At 34.5% G+C, this 14,970-nt stretch overlaps 1 protein-coding gene across 1 annotated transcript; it reads left to right on the top strand.

Moving 5' to 3' along the window:
- The first annotated feature begins 285 nt into the window (after positions 1-285).
- Positions 286-13,528, top strand: LOC128673600 (uncharacterized). Its single transcript, XM_053751554.2, has 12 exons — positions 286-456; positions 2,297-2,398; positions 3,403-3,482; positions 4,062-4,189; positions 4,866-4,926; positions 5,406-5,518; positions 8,536-8,744; positions 9,103-9,144; positions 9,518-9,702; positions 10,302-10,434; positions 12,785-12,947; positions 13,348-13,528. The coding sequence occupies exons 1-12, from the start codon at positions 402-404 to the stop codon at positions 13,526-13,528; spliced, it is 1,452 nt and encodes a 483-aa protein (XP_053607529.2). The 5' UTR covers positions 286-401.
- Positions 13,529-14,970: the final 1,442 nt, after the last annotated feature.

Genomic DNA, 14,970 nt, shown 5'->3' with positions numbered 1-14,970 from the left:
TAAGTTCGAGACTTGTGTTATGGGATACTAACTCAACGATACTATATTTTATAACAAATACATATATAGATAAATATCCAAGACCCGGGCCAATCAGAAAAAGATCATTTTCCATCATGTTCCGACCGGGGATCGAACCCGGGACCTCTCGGTTCAGTGGCAAGCACTTTACCACTGCGCCACCGAGGTCGTCAAAATAATGATCATAACGATTGTGATAATAAAATATGGCAGAAGAAATAATCTGTTAATTTAATTGATTTGTTTATTTCCAGGCTTCAGAAACCTCTCTGTTCGACTCAACTAGAAAATGGCTCATCTTGGACAGAAACAGTAATATTACAGACACTAATTACGGTGATATTGCAAACCACAACTCCAATATTTCAGCAGACATTTATATGAGGTTCAATGACCTCAATATTAGCGTAAATACCGACTTGATTCTATCTTATGGTGAGTGATGAAATAGGTATTTATACTACAAGCTTACAATAATATAAATGTGAAAGTAAGTTTGTTTGTTACCTCTCCACGCATTATCTACTGGACCGGTAGTTATTAAATGTGGTACACGGGTAGAAAATAACCTGGAATAACACATACGGCACTTTTTATCACGAAATTGCAACGGGAGCGAAGCCCCGGGACACAGCAAAGAACATCTTGTTTCCTACCGTTTCGCTCTTGGCAGAGTGCTAAAACAATATTATACTGTTTTTCACTAAATTGTACTTTTTACTGTTGAACATAAAAAGTATACAAAATACTATATTTCAGATGCTCACATATATTATTTAATTATTAGATTAAATTTGTTAGAGGCGTCTAAAAAAAGGCTTGTCTCAGTACAGCGCAGCCACAAATACGCCTTGCCGCGTTCGTTAAAAACATTAAAATACAGCATGTTTTTCTAAAATATTTTCAATTTGCTTCTCAGACCTAAATATACTTTATTTCTGCTAAAAAAAAGTTGGCAACTCTTGTTGAGGTGTCTGTATGGTGTTAGAAAGAGACACAGCTTTCTTCTCCCTGATCCTTGATTCATTATCTCCCGCCATACATTCCTGTTTGGAAACTGTCTGGCGCACTCTGAAAACAAAGAAGAAACAGTAATACTATGAGTGGATTGCTCCGTCAACTTTGACGTTAACTTTAACATGCACGTAAAAACGCAAAGTACGCAATTTTGTCTAAAAGACAGCGGTGCGCCGGTTAAAATCAACATCAAATTTAACGGTGAAATTAACCCTATTTGTGGCAATGTTTGAATTGAATTACAATCCGTGGTACATGGAAAGTAAGTAAGGAGATAAAATCCGAACTGTAATAATAAGATAAGTAACAATAAGAGTACCAAAAAATATAAAAATAATAAAAGCAATATTTAAAAATTTATAACGACCATTTAAGCGTGTGAAAATTATATTTTAAAGGTCACTTCGTTTTGATCCGATTAAAAAACCTTTTTCGATTATACGTGAAGGCTCTCCTCAAAATTTGCTGAAGTGAAAAAAACATCTCAACCGTAAGAAAAACACCAAATATGCGCACTTGAGAAAAAATCTTCAGGTTTTAACCTAAAAAGACCGGTGTGACCTTAGGTGAAAAGGTCAAACGGAAATTATTGACGTTTTATTAAAAACTAGATGTTACCCGGGGCTTCGCTCCCGTGGGAATTTTGAGATAAAATATAGCCTATAGCAATCTTGGATAATGAACCTTTCTAATGCTGAAATAATTTTTGAAATCGCTTCGGTAGTTTCGGAGATTATCCGACTCAAACATACAAACTCACAAACGCTTGCCTCTTTATAATAATATTATAGATGTAAGGAATTTGCAGTTGCTCGAATCCTCTCATCCGCTAGAAAAAGCTGACAGTTTCCAAACTGCTGAACACATATTTCACAAACATAGCTAAAAACACACTCAAATAAATTATCTTTCAAATGAAAAACACTGAATCCAAATCCGTTCAGTCGTTTGGCTGCTACTACGCCACGGACAGACATACAGATACATAAAACGTTAAATTTATCTATTATATATTATATCTATTATATAATCTACTGCTGCGCGATGATAGTTAAAATAACTTCAAAGTAAATGGTAAAGTTAACAAAGTTAGTTTAAAAAGTTGCGCCACGTTGTCGTACACTATATATCGCATTGCTTCGATCATAGCTACGATAATTTCTGACTCATCATTAGATCTTTAATGTGCTACGAACATTAGATCTACGTAGAACCGGGCTACGAAATTCTGGTAACGTATTCTGTTTTATTTTTGCAGCGATCGAAGACGGATATAAAATGTATGAGATATATAATTACGGGAAAATACAGGGCGGTGAGCTAATCATAAATGATTTGGGTATATTGAACTACAGTAAAGGTGACTATATAATTCCCTTTTTACAATTTACAACTTCTATTCTATTCTATTTTGTCCACATAATAGTGTATTGGTTCTTAAAAGTATTTAACAAAATATTTAGAAACAGTCGACGGCCTTCTACACTGGAAGTCCCGGGTTCAATCCCCGGTCAGGTCAACATGGAAAATGATCTTTTTCAGATTGACTTGGATCTTGCATGTTAATCTATATATGTATTACATATATTATAGAATATAGTATCGTTGAGTTAATATCACATAACACAAGATTCGAACTTACTTTGGGGCTAATTCAATCTGAGTGATTTGTCCTTATCAAATCAAGATATTATAATAAGCCTCACACTCAGGATCGGCTTCCAACGAACTCCTCAACAGTTTACAGTGCAGACATAGCTTTTATTCACGCGTTGAATGCTACCAGTTATACCAAATAATGTGGAAAAAAAATCATTTTTGTAAAAAAACGTGTATCACCATTTGATTTCAGCCTACATTATTATTGCAAGCTTAAATTTAAATGGATTTGTTGTATATATCACACACGCTTTTTAACTTATTTTTGAAAATATGAATGAGATGAAAAAAATCTGGAATCGAGCAGGAATTGAACCCGCGCCCCTGTCCGGGACAGTGCTCTCGACCACTGAGCTATCGAGACCTTGCCAGTTCGGCTGAATTAATTGGCCGACCGTCTTAGTTAAGAGTAACTACTCTTTCTAATGAAAATACTGTGCGCCGGCGTAAAACGTAAGAGTTGAATTAATTCAGCCGAACTGGCGTGGTCTCGATAGCTAATATTTAATTTGCAATCAAAAATCTCACAACTCGATTTTGAAGCAGATATCTTCAACCGATTGAGCTGAAATTTAATACACACGTTTAGATAAGTAAAGCATTATCATTATGAGCATAGTCCGATGGTGCATCCAGGAACGGTTCCAGACATGGGAACTCCACTACAGTATACAAATAAATAAGATCTTATTGTTTTATTCTCAGGGTTCAATGAAGAATTAAATGAATATAAGTATTATAAGAGGTGGAACTTTAAACAATTGGCATTGAGGATGATTGTGGTTGTAAGTTTAAACTTCCTACTAATATTATTAACATGAAAGTTTGTGAGGATATGATCTATTTACATTGTTTGTTAATCTTTCACGCAAATTCTACTGGACAGATTGTTATGAAATTTGGTACACGGGTAGAATATAACCTGGAATGACACATAGGATACTTTTTATCCCGAAATTCCCACGAGATCGAAGCCCCGGGGCGCAGCTAGTAATTTGTAATTTGATAAATTATTACCAATCATTCTCACTAGATCTATCGGATCCGATCCTACGATAAATCTAGTAAGAACGTAAATTAGTAGCTACTCAGTAAGTACTTACTAAATTCATGAGTAACAATTATTGTTGTTTTTGTCTGTCATTTTATGCCCTGAATTCGTTGTCATTTGCTGTCTTTTATTATCTTAGATTTTCTATTTAATTTGGATCGCTAATTTTAAAATGATTTAGTTTATAGTTAAATTCATAATAATTTAAATTAATATAGTTACAAATTACACAACTTTTGTGTTGTGTGCGCAGGTTAATGTTAACGTCAAAGTTGACTGATGCACCTGAGGCTTAATTGAGAATATTTTCCAGATGTCTATACCGACAAAGGTCTTTGACCCTGTCTGGTGGGAAGACAGACGACCAACACCCGGTCTAGCGACTGTACAAAAAACAGCAGGGATAATCTTTAATCAAATCGCTGAAATACACAATTTAAAGTAAGATTTGTGATATTTTTTTACACTTAAAATAACTAGATGGTGCCCGGGACTTCGCTCTCGTGGGAATTTTGAGATAAAATATAGCCTATAGCAATCTTGGATAGTGTTTCTTTCTAATAGTGAAATAATTTTTGAAATCGGTTCGGTAGTTTCGGAGATTACCCGCCTCAAACATACAAACTCACAAACGCTTACCTCTTTATAATAATAGTATAGAATTATAGATATCATTACTCTTAGCACCACTACAACTTCTCAATATCTCCTTTCGTCAAGGTAGTGTGGAAGATATTACACTAGAGATAAAACTAAATATAAAAAAAATGTTCTGGCGTCTTTTAGTCCCACATCCCGCATAATTATTTTTCTTCATTCATTCATTCATTCATTCATTCATTCATTAATTCATTCATTCATTCATTCATTCATTCATTCATTCATTCATTCATTCATTCACTCATTCATTCATTCATTCATTCATTCATTCATTCATTCATTCATTCATTCATTCATTCATTCATTCATTCATTCATTCATTCATTCATTCATTCATTCATTCATTCATTCATTCATTCATTCATTCATTCATTCATTCATTCATTCAATCATTCATTCAATCAATCAATCTTTACATAGCCCACATACATTTTTATTATATGTATTTTTTTTTCAGGTACGCTTATACTATAGTGGACAGATGGATAGGTAGCTTTAACTACAACGACTCGCGTAAAGTAAGTACATACGTAAAACACTTTATAGGGTTCCGTAGTCCTAAACACAAGGGACCCTTCATAGTTTCTCCATGTCCGCCCGTCCGTTCGCGGTCTAGCTCAAAAACTATTAGTACTAAAATGACATAACATTGGTTTGCGGTCAAATAAAATATTGAAAAACAAAATTTTTAGATATAGATATATGTACTAAATGAGAGGTATTAAACGCGCGCATATCTTTTTTATGTGCCAAACGTTTCGGCCCATGTTATAAAGGTCCGTGGTCACTGAGCGACCAAAAAAAAGGCATGGCGAAAAAGGTACATACGTGCGCTGTTGAACATATAATATATAATTAATTATGCAACATACAGTATATAATCAGAATTATGCAAAGCGATAGTTTAAAAGTACTCATAAAGATATACACGTGAAATTTACACAATCAATTCCCGTATGAAAATCAGTTTTATGGACACAATATTATTATTTTGCAGGTAGTTGCCACATCAATGTACTACAAGTTCCAAGATATAAGCCCAATATTGAGATTTAATACGGAACTCGTCTCTAAGATTGAAATAGTCCACCCGCCGCTGACTTCCATTGAGTAAGTTATATATTTCTCATACCCTGAAAGTAACATACGTTCGATCCAAACACTGGATAAATCACACTGTCCTCAGTCGAAAAAATCTCACTGAAAAAAATTTCTATCTAAGGCGGGAGTAAATTAAAAAAATAAAATATTTTTAGGTCGTTGGGCTCCAACACACTTTATATAGTATTTAGAATAAACAAAAACTATGAAAATTCCAGTGTGAATTATTATAATATTCTCACAAATATCTAATGAGACAATTACTCATATTTAAATTATTTTTAATATATTTAATTAAAAGATGTGCAATTCGTTGGATACCCTGTACAGAAATTTCAAATCCCTGTACCATTTGATAGAAATTATATTTAAAAATATAGATAACATATAAAAAGTTTACTTGCCTTATAAAAATATACTAATGCATTTATATATCATTTTGAGAGTCTATCACCAGAGTCTGCTGTACTGAAATATAGGCCTTGCTTAGTTCAGGCTCACAATTCTTAAGTTTAATTTAATTAACTGTAAACCTATAATCATATATGTGTAAGATAGTCAAGAAAAAACTAACAAATTGTGCATTTGTATTTTATCATTTCGACAAGAACAATAGTTTGTTCTACAAAAATCATTTATCACATTCAAAATTAGAAATATATTTACCATAAATTGCATGAAATATCAAATTAATGTAGGTACAACAGAGTAGCCTTAGTAGATTACAGTAATATCAAATTGTCCCACGCTAAACCCGACTTTAATACGAATAGTTCCCCAAATCCCAATAGCGAATTTCAAATATTGTCTTACGGCTTTCAAGTAAATGGTAGATTAAACAATAGAGTCCAAGCTAACAGAAAACATAGAACTTGATCACGCGAAAAACTTGTTCATTATGCACTAAAGATATCAATCACTCATTTATTTTATGAATTAAGAAAATCACAAATTTATTTTTCTGAAATGTAGACCAATAACAAACAGTAAACCATTAACAAAGAGCCTTGTAGCATGCAACATCAACATCCGAGACCCGACCAATCAGAAAACAGATCATTTTCCATCATGACCCGACCGGGAATAGAACCCGGGTCCTCTCGGTTCAGAGGCAAGCACTTTACCACTGCGCCATCGAGGTCGTCAAAGTAAAGGGCTTGAGGTACGAGTAATTTATTTTTATATTCATTCTACAACTAAATCGTTAACGTTGTCATTAATAAATAAAGCATTATTTCATTTAATTATCATGATAATGTTTTGGTCACTCCTTGCACATGTAATATGCTTACCGTATTATTATTTATTGTTTTTTTTAACATGCATAAATGTTGTGAATAACAAAAGTTAAGACATTCTTTAGTTATTTTAATTAATTACACTTAAATTCATGCGACATATTGTAATTTAATATGCGTGGCAATAAAGCTATTTATTATTAATATAAAAAATAAATAGTTACTAAACAACAGGTATATAATTATGCAACGCGAAAGTTCAAAAGTAGTTATAAAAAATAAAGCTTGGACTCTGCGGTTACTCTGTGCTACAAGTAATAGGGTTATAAACTTGGTCCATACTAATGCAAATATCGATAGGCTGGTACTGAATTGTTAATCTGGATGTGACAATAGTATGCTTGTGGTTAATACAATATATATTCAAAGTTTTCATTGTATAAATCAACTTTTTCCGGCCGCATGTATTAAACTGTCTTACCTATGTCTTTCTTCGTATAAATATGTTCTTCTTCTCGTTCTTCTTTATTTAAGAATGCTCTTGTCGGTGGAGTATACGCCACGCGTCGCTATCCTCGGCTTTGCTTTCAAGGTCTCGATACGACACAGCGCCTTCCTTCCCTTTCAGTTGGCTTGCGTGACTTCCTCGCTCTCCCTGGACCTCTTCTTCCTTTCACCTTTCCTTCAAAATTAGTTTTATATAAGGCGTCGTGTCGTATCAGGTAGCCAATCATTCGTCCCCCCTCAAAATATAGCTAAATGTAAATAAAAAAATTACAATACTAAGCGCGATATCAAGACGGTTGGATGTGTAAATAAATGGTAAATAATTAACAAACTACCATAAATCCATACTTTATTTATATTTGTTTGTCCTTCTTTCGCTTCAAACTGGGCATTGGATTAAGGTGATTTCCGTCTGATGAACTTGGGAAGTTGGAGTGTAACAAAGTTTACTTTTAGCAGACAAGAAACCAGTGTAACTGTGAATAGGATTACTCCTGATTTCGCATCAGGTATAAAGGGTTTTGTAGCGGTCGTGGTGTGATGGTTAAGTCGCCCGCCAGTGGATCGAAAGGCCCCAGGTTTTAGTCCCACTCGTGCCGCATGAGTTTGTATACAAATCTGACTCATGTATAGTAGTTTTCATAGACCACCACTTGCTTTCAGTGAAGGGAAAACATCGTGAGGAAACTTGCACATTGGTTGATTATTAACTCGTGTGTGAAATGGAGAAGGCAATGGCAAACCACTCCATTACTAATGCCAAGAAAGTTGTTTTGTGTTTTTAATTCCACGTAATGACCACGACCCTCAGCCATGAGGAATACGACTATGAAGGAGATAAAGGTTATATTGAGAAGCTCGGTGCCGTGTGTCCAAATGCAAACCGCATTTGGACATGCGCTAATAGAGGTAAAGTAACTTCGCAGCGGTCAGTCATGGAATGGGAGACTAAAAATGTCCGTGCTTCGGAAGACCGTTAAAACGTCAGCTTTATCACCAATTCTCACTCAGTGCTACTTTTAGTATGGACATTACAATTGATACAGATATATCATGACGTCTTAATCCTTTACGGGGTAGACAGAGTCAAGAGTTGCGAAACTTGACGACCATATTTAGCTGTTTGGTGAGCTTATTGTTGGAATTTAGATTAAATATGACGATTAAATACTAAATAGGTTTCTAGCCCATCGCCTGTGAGAAGAATATCCAATTTATAGCCCTTTCCCTTGATATACTTTGACAATGGCTGGTTATAATAATGATTTTTGCCAATTATAGGACCAGATATTACTACAGAATACCAACATACGGTCCGGGAAAGTTCGAGAATCAGTTCCTACGCCCCCTCAGTCCTGGTGCATGGTTATCTGTGGTTTTCATATCAACATTGTGCGGTTGCCTTTTACTTTTAGCCGCCAAGTTAGAACATCGACCCGCGTCGGGTCAATACGCTTTTTTCTCTATCTTGGCGTCTATTTGTCAGCAATGTAAGTACTTGACGTATTGAGCATTCACACCAGTATTAGGGTGCGAAAATGAGTTACGTATATAGTTTGACGACCTTGATGGCGTAGTGGTAAAGGGCTTGCCTGTGAACCGAGAGGTCCCGGGTTCGATTCCCGCTCGGATCATGATGGAAAATGATGATTCCCATAGTGGTAGGCTTTCTTGGGGTTCCTGCTCACAAGTTTCCTCTGAAGCGGTTATGTTTTTTGTTAATATCTCTCTTACAAAGAAGATCCGCAATCTGCGTTATGTTTTTCGAGGTTAAATACAAATTTAACGACAGAATATTAAACTTTCTTTTGTTTTCGATCCAAACGTAATTTATTTTTTATTTTTCAGTCTTTGAAGACGATTTTGTTGAAATGGGAAGGTCGTCAAGCGGTACGCTTTTTTAATTCTTATATTTCTTATTTGCCAATGTTTAAAATAAGTTTTTGAAAGAAAAAATCGATAAATTCTAAATCGATAAACTCTTGTATCGTCTCATAGTAAGATTTTCAATCGTGAATATGAAATATAACTTGCAAGATACGATTACAGACAGCCAGATCAGGTGACACTAAATAAAATCTTGAAAAATATACATTGAAATCAATGTTACACACACACAGTGATTTCTATTAACAAACTGAATAGGAAACAAGGCTTGATACTGCAAAAAATTAATCTGAATCTGAAAGAAAATATAATAATTTTGTAATCATTATCTCAGCCATAAAAAGTTTTCGACGCATAAATTTAAAAATGTTTTCAGCTCGAAAACTAACAATCCTGGTGACGGGCCTAGCCTGTGTCCTTATCTACAACTACTACACGAGTAGCGTGGTGAGCTGGCTCCTCAACGGTCCACCGCCTTCCATCAACTCTTTGCAAGAACTCTACGATAGTCCTTTGCAGCTCATCTATGAAGATATTGGCTATTCGAGATCCTGGCTAAAGGTGATGTTTGCATGACTGGAGATTCTAAGATCCAATTGTCCTTTAAACCCCGCCAAGATTAACCCTTTACAGGACACTTACGGCTACAGACGTTACAACTGATAATTTTGTGTCTCACTTAGTGTCCGAGAAAGGGTTAAGTGAACTGGTTTGGAGTTCTATGAGAATTAGTCTTTTTTTATACTGTGAGCTGATGATGTGTGGTGTCACCGCAGTCTATAGACCGGCCAGAAACGGCAAGGGTATCTCACGCGCATTAACAAATAGTAATAAATCTTTTCATGTCCTATTAGGAAAAAGGTTTTGTTATTCACATTTAAGAATAATAAATTTAGTAATAAGTTATTTTTAAGTGAAAATTTCTTTAGAGGCAAGCGGCGGCTTGTGCACTTTTTGTGATGGGTAAAAATGTTAAACTCGTGAACTGGGCACGTGACTTGATCGAAAATACATAAGACGACAAAAATGCACAAGGCACAAGGTTAATATTAAAGTTTTCACTTATGCCGGCACTCCCGGATTGCAACCCGTTTTTTTTTACATTAAGCTCGTACCAAAAATTATTTTTCCTTTTTATAAAAAACTTATAACTTCGACAGTCGCCAGATTACTACTTCAACAAGAAGAATATGAAGATCGAAAACCTGATGCGTCAAAAGAATGTGTTGAATAGAAAAACAAGTGATGTACTTACCAGTTTGGACCGAGGCATCGCTATGGTTAAAGCTGGAGGTAATTGTTCCCTATTTTTATGCAAACAATTTTATGTCATAATTTAACATGGCATACTTTTACTTATCATAATAATAGTTACGCACAATATTTGGCATGATATTTTAGGCACAATTTTATACGCATACCAACCATAACAATTTTTTAAGCATAATATTTTAAAGCATATTGGCGGCTTATGGGTGGCCCGAGGGCCATCCCGCCGCACCCTAACCTACTGCTACACTACAGCTTTATGCAAATCAAAATTATGGTAAAATACATTAGCCTAAACTATAATTATGCTTATTGAAAAGGTATGCCAAAAAACAAGTATATCAAAATATAATTATGTCAAAAAAATATATGCCTAATTGTTTCCTAGATTATATCTATAAGCTTTCCTAGAGTATATTTACGCTTGCTAGAATTTTTTACGGCACTAGATTTTTTTGACGTTTTACGTCACAGATCAGTACTTCATTATCTGCAGTCTGCCGAGAGCCACTGCTGGGCTGCCTCCCTATGTCTTCGACAACCATCTTTGTGCTGAGCCATCCGTATCCAGTTGCTGCCAGCAATTTCCTTTACATCGTAGATCCATCTAGCTGCCGGATCTCTTACACTACATTCGCTAATTTTATAACTAGCGGCCCGTCCCGGCTTCGCTCGGGTAATACATAAAAAATAACCTATGTTACACCTGAAAGTTACGTCTGTCTCAGTATCAAATTTCATTAAAATCGTTTTTGAGTTTCTTAATTACAATCAAAATCAAATCATTTTGATTGTAATTAAAAAATTAGGCCTGTGAAGGCCTACACGTCATATTCTAAATTAAATGATGTTTACCAAAGCTACAAACTACTAGCATTTCGGAACGACCACTGCTGAGAAGAAATGCCGAAAGAAACATTCGAACAGTATTGGTCCCTATCATGCCAGAAGGGCTTACCATTTTTTAAATGTAAATTTATGTATAATTTTTTATCAGTAATATAACATGTAAGTACACAATAAAGTACATGGTCAAAAGGTATACTGAAACATATTATGATTGTGATCAAGTGCTGATGAAAGGAAAATACAATCAAAAAATCAAAGAAACAAAAATACTAATCTTTATTATTATATTATTATGTATACATAAAACTATATACATAAAACTTATCTTTAACCCTTAAATTCGCTTTGTTACATATCTGAAACGTACCGAAAAAAAAGGTACACGTATCCGAACGTTTTCTACCATAGATTATAGACAATTTCAAGAACTTTTTGACAGTAGACTTGGCGGTTCAATTTGAGATATCTAAAAATTCACAGCACTCCGTTTCTTTGATAGGCTTGCGCGGGAATATAGATCTAAAGCTTAATACTTTAATAGGATACGTCATATTGTGTATATACCATTGTATTTTGGAGAATTTTCGAGCATTCTGACCGCCGTCACTCAAAATAAAAGACCTTTCAAAAATCTTAGAAATAAATATTGATAAAATTTTACCTTACCTACGCCCAACACAGATTGTTATTCATAAATTTGGGTAGTAAAAATATTCTTGTCTTTGTTGAAATTTGTAGGAGGGTAATGTCGGTTAATGACGGGGTAATGCGAAATGAATTCTCTAAAATTCACCCATTTTGATAAATAAATTAAAAAAAAACCATAATGTTTGGAGAGTTCTGATGTTGTTTTAAGTCTCCCGCCAAAACCGGCTCCCGGATATACCAATGAACCGATAAGTCCGTATTATTATAGAATGAATATTACAGTTGAAATACCATTATAGTGTAACTGAGAGAGCCAGTAATACATACATATAATCATTTAATGGTTCTGTTTAATATTCAAGTTACTTGCGTGTTAAGCAAACCATGGCTAAGTGCTCCCGCGGGAATAATTGAAGTGTACCAATTTGGAATACTCAGGCATATTAATTCGATAACGCAAAATTAGTATTAAATGTTATTACTTTATTAACCTAGAACAATACTGTTAGATCGATACATTAATACATGATAAGCTTTTAAATTAGAATTAAAAATTAAAATTAGTTAAAATTAAATAAAATTAATGTAATTATTGATTTATGAAATTACACAGTTAGTTTCAGTTTAATGTTAATTTCGTTATAAAAACTACTTCTTCTTAATACTACGATAAATTTATTTATTTCGCTTGCAAAGTAGACCATTATAAAGATACGTAGTGTTCTGTATATTTGTATGTTTGTTCGCGCATCGAGCAAAAACTACTCCATGGAATCTGATTCGGTTTTTACAGTTGCATAGCAGATGGTCTAACTTAAAATCTGATTTAAATAAAGACTGTTTTGCAAATGTATCTTTGTTCTTTGATATTTTCTAGGTTACGCGTTCCACACAGAAGTTGAGAGCGCCAATCGCTACATCTCACAGACATTCACACAAGACGAGCTGTGTGAACTGGGCTCTGTGCAGTCTATGGAGAAAACTGTTCTGTTTCCTATTGTTCAGAAAAATAGCCCGTATATTGAGTTCTTGAACTGGAGGTGAGGAAATAACTGCATAAAGAAAACAACACAGAAACTAAGAACAGAAATATCAAGTCCAGATTTATCCGAAGGATCTCTTCCAGTCAACTGGCAACAAAAGAAAATCCTTTAAAAATACAAAGGTTTTAAACGCTTGTGTATATATATATTCTATTCTACACGAGCTGCACTCCGGGGCTTCGCTCCCGTGGGTTAAAAAGTACCCCATGTATTATTTCAGGTTATATTCTACCAGTGTACCAAATTTCATAACAATCGGTTCAGTATATTTTGCGTGAAAGAGTAACAAACAAACATCCTCGCAAGCTTTGGCATTTATAATATTAGTAGGAGAGGATACACATATTTTAACATTTTTTCCTAACTTATCTTGCCTAACCCTTGTATTTAATTCCAGTCTGAAGCGCTTCATGGAGCGCGGTATAGTCTCCCTCACTGGTCACCGCACCAGGTCCACCCAGGTGACGTGTGAGGGGAGCTCCCCTCGGGCATTAGCGCTGGGGGGAGCGGCGCCGGCGTTCATACTCTTAGCCATTGGATATATTGTTGCGACTGTTATTATGCTTATAGAACGGTAAGAGATACTATGTTTGATACTAGGACAATACTAGTTTATACACTAGGTTTGGCGTTACTAGGCAAATATCAGATTATATACTAAGTAGGTTCAATTATCAGACTGTCTTCTTCACAGCTCCGTATTCCGCATGGCTTTTTCAAAAGAAAAAAATTGTTTTCGAAGCTGCTTTCGATTTATTAGCTTAGAAAAGGGGTTTCATATATTATTGTCTTCTTGTTTTCCTTCAACGATGGGTACATAAGTCAGAACTATTTTATATATTCCACAAACTCACTATAATAGTGTTATAATGAGGACTTTAATTAAAATTCTAATTATTTGTTATTTATCTTAACTTTAAATGTAGTTATATTTAAATATTCATTATGGGTATACATAGGTTTATATTCCCGTCATTTGATACTATTTTCGTTCCAGGAACCATTAATTGTTCGCATCAAAAACAGCGGAAAAATCCATATTTCATTTGTTTGTGTGACACTTTAATTAAAAACAAAGTTAGCTTTTTTTTTCAAGTTCGTCTGAGACTTATGTGTTTTTGATGTACCTGGAGGAGTATATTGAGGATCTCAGTGGCGACCTGTGATAGTGGTGGTTAAGCATTTTTCCTAATGATCGGTCGCGGATTGGGTGACGAAATATGTATTATTGCGAGCTCCTCCGTTCTTTGGAAGGCACGTTAATTATTCTCTGCTATAATTACAGTTGTTAAAACCTACCAATCCACATTGATCCTGCGTGGTAAAGGCTAATTCTTATCAATAGATTTATAAGAATGGCCAGACATCCAACAATCCTGACTATGAATATTATATATAAATGAATATTATCATATTCATTTACTATGATAATAAAAAATAATAATACTCTTATGATCATCATAATGAAAGAGTGCTGTTATAAACATTATAATTATAACGAAAGCCGAACGTTGAATGAAAACTGTCTTGTTATTAAGGTACATTCTTAGCTTGCCTTTATTTATAATTAAAAAAAAAACATATTTTTTAGATATGCCGAAGAACACAACCTACAACTTTTGAAGAACATACTGCAGTAATAGAAAAACTTCACGCTTTTTTTCTAATTTAAAGCATTTAAGTAAGTAATTCCTTACATCAGCGGAGTGTGGTTCCGCCCAAGAATAAGACCACTGCATATCCTCCCGTGTATGACGTACGAGGCGACTAATGTACACAAAGCCTTAACAGCTGATAGGCAACAATTGCATTCCCAAAAAGGGTTAACCTCAGGTGGGCGGTTGGTTGTAAAATCATAGCCAAATATTCCAAATTCAATGGCAATTTTTTTACTTAGGGCTTTGAGGCGTCAAAACTACATAAAGATGAGAGAGAGAGAGAGAATAATTACTTACATTATAAGTTTTTTTTAAGATTGCACTAATAATAAAGACAATCACACACGTAAACCTTGATATGT

The sequence above is a fragment of the Plodia interpunctella genome, chromosome 11, assembly GCF_027563975.2.
Source record: "Plodia interpunctella isolate USDA-ARS_2022_Savannah chromosome 11, ilPloInte3.2, whole genome shotgun sequence".
Taxonomy (NCBI): Eukaryota; Metazoa; Arthropoda; class Insecta; order Lepidoptera; family Pyralidae; genus Plodia; species Plodia interpunctella.
The sequence above is the reverse complement of the archived record's forward strand: the minus strand, read 5'-3'. Positions and strand labels throughout refer to the sequence as shown.